The sequence below is a fragment of the Lytechinus pictus genome, chromosome 4 (genome assembly GCF_037042905.1).
Source record: "Lytechinus pictus isolate F3 Inbred chromosome 4, Lp3.0, whole genome shotgun sequence".
In the NCBI taxonomy this organism is placed as follows: Eukaryota; Metazoa; Echinodermata; class Echinoidea; order Temnopleuroida; family Toxopneustidae; genus Lytechinus; species Lytechinus pictus.
The window spans coordinates 24,009,977-24,015,708 of record NC_087248.1 but is presented as its reverse complement, the minus strand read 5'-3'; the positions used below and the strand labels follow the sequence as shown (position 1 = coordinate 24,015,708).

The window sequence follows — 5,732 nt, the reverse complement described above, 5'->3', positions numbered from 1 at the left end:
AAAAAAACAACTCAAGACATAGGCTCATATTTTGAACTCCAATTCAACTTATATACAATATGGTCTAAGTCTAGGGTACAGCTATGGGAAGCTATAAGCATCAAATATCCTTTTCTCATCATGCTTCACTTTGAGTTTACTGGGATCTATCCCATGCTTTAAGGGTAAAAGAAAACTATTTCATTTATCATTACCAGATGATTTTCAATGTTTTGAATGTCACAACGCAATGATAAATTGATCATGTAGTTGTTGATTTCGGCGTTACATCTGGCTCCCAAAAGCTGAACCCCAACTTAAGACTATTTTAAATCAGAGTTCAGAATACCGGCCACTCTGTGTATATTTTAAAGATATTATAGTTTGCATTTTATGCTGATTATTTTAATGCATCAATAATTCATAGCGTCCAATATTTATCAATGGTACGTTCTCTATTTTTTTTAATGCCACGCAGTCTCCTGATGTCACCATGCCTGTCTCTCTCAGTGTCTGGCGTGTCAGGATTGGCACCTTTCTGAGGAGGTGCCACCATGATCCGAAGAAAGAAGCTGATCAATCAAAGGAAAATGTCAATGCCAATAGCCAGAATCCATCTAGCAATGGTTCTTCAAATGATGAAAAGAGCAAAGCTCTCAGTGCATCCTGTCAACAACCTCCGTCTTCTAGTGGTGTAGAACTGAAAACCGCAAAAACTGAATCTCCAAGTAACATCAGCAGTAACAAGATTGGTGTGTGTTCGGAGACTCTGTCGACCGCGGCCATTCCTGGTTGTGATACCGTCAATGGATCTCCGTGTGATATCAGAAGCCCCGGTAATATCGCTCAACATGGATCGCTGTGTGCTGATGACCGCATCCTTTCAACTTGTTCAACAGATTCGGCAGGGAAGGAATCCACTACTGTCTCTGATCCTTCTGACGCAAAGACTCCAGAGCCTTGGGACCTTCACGAGTTAGACATGAGATCTATAACCATTAATGGCGTATCTCCTACTAGCCTCTGCGATTCAACTCAGATAAGTGAGCCAGAGCAACCTGATGGTAAATCGGAATCACTCTCACAGGTAGCTAGAGCCGTCTCTGGCCATCAAGATGACGGCAAGCATGACCAGAAAGATACATCAAATTCTTTACCGCCGGGGATACATGGCCAATTTTCACCTAGTTCTGAACTGGATACATCTAGCAAAGCTGAGCACACATTGTGTATGAGGGTATGTCTGATATTCAAAAAGAAAACTGTCTCTAGAACATTACTTTTCTCAGTAATGATAAGTTGGAACACACCGTTACCAGGATAACAAGAAAAATGTACAGTCTATAAACGTTTGCCTCGCAAAAGCAATTTATAGCCATTTATCTTTAAAAACTTTACCTAGAAATTATTCAACATATAGCGTGTGTGAGGATTCTGATTGGTTAAAAAAAATCTGATACAAAAAGCACGATATTAAACCATGGTGATATCTGGACACCGTATTGAATTTTTCGATGAAATTAATTTTCAATTAGGCAGAGCAACTTTTTGAACAAAAATCAAACAAAGTTAATGCTGTCATTTTCATTGACATGTTAGGTATGTTAACACCACTTGAAGCGAAATAAATCGGAAAGATATGAATTTGATAAAACTATATTACAACTTGTAAAGTAATCCGTGTATTATTTGAAGGGTCTTTCTGTCACATGTCCCTCTCTTCGCTCTAGGAGATCGCAGAGTTTCATGGAACACCAATCTCTCCAGTCAGTAGATCACGTTCAACCAGCGGTGGAACAGATGAAACACAAAGGAATTTATTCTCTTCTGGTATGACCAACGTGCTCCTACTGAGGTCTGGTGATGTGGAGCAAAACCCTGGTCCAAACACCAAGTAAGCAAATAGAAAATTAATCGTTTTGAAATATTTTCATGACGGTTTCAATCTTAAAGAATATCGAAAGAGTCTAACCGTATATTGGCTTCTCCGGCAATCATGGCTAGCTGTAGCATATTTTCTTTCCCATTAGTTTTTCTCTGCGAACTGCCAAGCTGTATTAATTATGAAAACCTTTATGATTTTACAAAATAGGACAAACTTTCAACGTTTACTGAAAACAACTTGAAAATATGTTTCTGATCCTCTCTAACCATGCGCATATCTTCTTTGGGGTCTTTAATTATTATTTAGCCCGGGTAATCTAACTGAGTTTGAACTTCATCTCCTTGCTGACGGCATGGATCCATCAGACTTCAGGAAGGTCGGACTAGTTATAGGATTCACTGAGGCTCAACTAAGTCGATTCAAGGAAGACAACATTGGGAACATAATGCAAGCTACATATAAGATGCTTTGTGAATGGCTGAAGACAGTACTACAAGATGAAGCGAGAGAGATACTATCCAACAAGTTAAAAGACATCAATCTCGTACAGCTCGCCGACAAATTACAGAAAGGTAATTACCACCACCCATACTTCTCCTGTGCAGAGAAATATAATATAATATAAATATATTATAATGTTAATGAGATAAAAATTATAATAATAGTTTGAACAATGATGATCATGATTGTAAGGCTGATAACAATAAGAACGATAGGCTATTGTACAAACAATGAAAATAATATTACATAATATTGATCTAATAATCGTTAGAGGTAATGATGATAATGATGGTACTGGTAAAATCATAATAGGTTCATTCATATTAAAAATTAGAAAAATACTAATCATTACAAGAGACTGAAGTTGCTCTTCATTCTAGATCATAATGTGGCTCGGATATCTACTTTAAAAAACATTGAAAACGTGCATAAGATATTTCCAGAGTATACTACAACAAGCAAAAGCGATATAAAACATCAAATTGACACAAAACATGTACTTCAAATCCATTGAGTGAAACTCATAAAGAAAGGAAATTCATTTATAGTTGAGATATTTTATTTTCTATTATCATCACAGGTCAGGTCGGAGACCACATACAATCACTGACAGAAGAGGAATTCAAACGGGTCATCAAAGAGGTCAAAGAATATTCTGCACTTCATCACTGTCAGATTCAAGCCGATCCACTTAACAACAGCTTTCTATTTCAATTAGACCGGATCTTCACCAACTTAACGTTGTTGAAAGAAGACAAAGGAACAACTCTAAAGGCACCAATACTCTACGCAGACCTGCTCAAGACTAAAGTCAACGGAGTCCTTCCTAAACGTTTGTTGGTTGAAGGTGAAGGTGGTGTGGGGAAGACAACTCTCTGTGCAAAGATCGTTTGGGACTGGATTCTTGGAACAGGTTACCAAGATTTCAAACTTGTACTTCTCGTCCTCCTTCGTGAAGTAAAGGATAAGACCATTGGAGAGATCATAATGTCTTACCTCCCAGACGACATCAAGGTTACAGCCATGCAGCTAAACAAGTATGTCTTTTCCCATCAGAAAGACGTCCTTCTAGTTCTGGACGGTTTTGACGAGTTAGCTGGCGATCTTGATAGTTGTTACCAAATCGCCCTTATCATCCTGAATCGGCTATTCAAGTCAGGGAAAGTACTAATCACTTCGAGACGATGGAGATCAGATGAAATACGGAAGATTACAGAGCTTAGAAAGCTTTATGCCTTCATTGCCGTGGAAGGTTTCTCTGATGAAAATCTTTCCTCCTACATCACCAAGTTCTTCCATCTAGACACAACTTCATCTGAAGATTTGAATCGATTCATATCGAACAACGATGTGATAAGAGAGAACATGGCCCCCTTCCCAATATACACAGCAATGCTGTGTATTATGTGGAAAGACTTTGACGGCGAACGCCGTGAAGCAATGTCCAAAATGCAAACATTTTCTCAACTAATCGATGAGATGGTCCAATTTTTGGTTGATCATCATCTTTCCAAGCGCGATACGTCTGCAGGTGATATTGGCAGAGAACTGGATGTGAAACGTAGGGAGATTCTGTGTCTTCTGTCTGATATCGGTTGTCTTGCCTTGCGGGGACTCCATGAGAGGAGACTGGTGTTCACTGAACAGGAGTTCCAGCGCTGGCCGGGATCTATGGAAACAGGTTGCCAAGTCGGAGTGCTCACTAAGCAAACCAAAACACCTTCGATGAGAGAGAGAAGACACCGTTCTCATTCTGCAGTCACATCTGTGCAGTTCCCTCATAAGCTCTTTCAGGAGTATCTATCAGGGAAGTATCTGGCATATCTCCACAATTCAGACAGGAGCGAATACGACAAGTTAATGAAGGATATCATCGGAAAAGCAAGAGAATTCCGGGAACTTCTGTACTTCACCTCAGCCCAGCAGAAGGAGGTCGGATTGGATATCGTATCTCGTCTAACCAAACAACGCATTGGTGATGAATTCATTGTTGATGTAGCATATGAGAGTCAAGACCAAACAGTGGCCAAAGCTGTGGCAGATCACTTATCGACTTCATCCAGGAAGAAACTTGAGATCCGGATGGGGATGCAGGCACACACGGTATCAGGACATATGTTTATCATGAATCATCGTGTAGTGGTAAGCGACTTTGTAAATGCTAACTATACAGGCATTCACCATGCATATCAAACCTATCATATTCACAATGTACATAATAAATTATTAATAAAATAAACGTGTAAGGGAGTATAAAAAACAAATTGATTACTTTGTTTCCTTTGAAAGCCCTAACCCATTTTAGCTTTCTTGCATAACGCGTATTATGATAAACAACGCGCATACGCAGTAGTAAGCGCAGTCGCCGACCAGTCGGGTCGGCGTAAGGTGTGCGGTGGCCTTTATATATTAGCCTATGTTGGTCATGTGGATAACTAGTCCAGTTAAGTTAAGGTTACACTGAAACCGAATCAGCTGCGAATCCATCCGAATATTCGGGAGGGTTCTGGACTATTCTTTTTTTCATCCGCGAATGCGAGTGAAATTCGGGATGGATTCGGAAAGAAAAGGCGCCGCTTGAAAAAAAATAAAATAAAGGAAAGTAAAGAAAAGAAAAGGCGCCGCTTAAAAGAATTATACACTGATATAATATTAGCAACAGTAAAGGAAAGACTATCCCTCAGCAAAGCACAATCATATCATTTTTCTTATATTTTCTTTTAACTATACCATTTTCCCAACAACTTCGCCGATTAAAAATGACCAGCCGTGCGCTGCCTGCATATTACTGGCGCCAATCAAGAATAATCAGCGCCATCTAAATCTAAATCGGCGCCGGACAATAATAATCAGCGCCATTTGGTTATAAATAGGCGCCAGTCAAGAAAAAATCGGCACTGCCAGAGTCTTAACCGGCGCTGATCAGGGATAATCAGCGCCACCTTTACCTAAATCGGGGCTGGTCATGATTAATCAGCGCCATCTGGCTATAAATCGGCGCTGCCTGAGTCTTAACCGGCGCCGATCAAGAATAAGCAGCTCTACCTAAATCTAAATCGGCGCCGGACAAGAATAATCAGCACCACCTGGTTAAAAATCGGCGCTAGTCAAGAATATTCGGCGCCTCCTGGTTCTAAATCGGCGCCAGTCGATTATGAATTGCCGCTGCCTGAATCTTACGTGACGTCGGTAAAAAAATATAATCAGCACTACTTGTTCTAAATCGGCGCCGGTCAAGACAAATCGGCGCTGCCTTTGCCTTAACCGGCGCCACCTAAATTTAAATCGGCGCCGGTCAAGAATAATCAGCGTCCCCTGATTCCAATAAATAGGCGCCGTTAGAATAATGAAGAAGGGCCTATTGCCA

At 40.2% G+C, this 5,732-nt stretch overlaps 1 protein-coding gene across 1 annotated transcript; it reads left to right on the top strand.

Annotated features, from left to right (window-relative positions):
- Positions 1-390: 390 nt before the first annotated feature.
- Positions 391-4,945, top strand: LOC129258287 (uncharacterized). Its single transcript, XM_054896579.2, has 4 exons — positions 391-1,216; positions 1,710-1,873; positions 2,171-2,436; positions 2,946-4,945. The coding sequence occupies exons 1-4, from the start codon at positions 473-475 to the stop codon at positions 4,601-4,603; spliced, it is 2,832 nt and encodes a 943-aa protein (XP_054752554.2). The 5' UTR covers positions 391-472; the 3' UTR covers positions 4,604-4,945.
- The last annotated feature ends 787 nt before the right edge of the window (positions 4,946-5,732 follow it).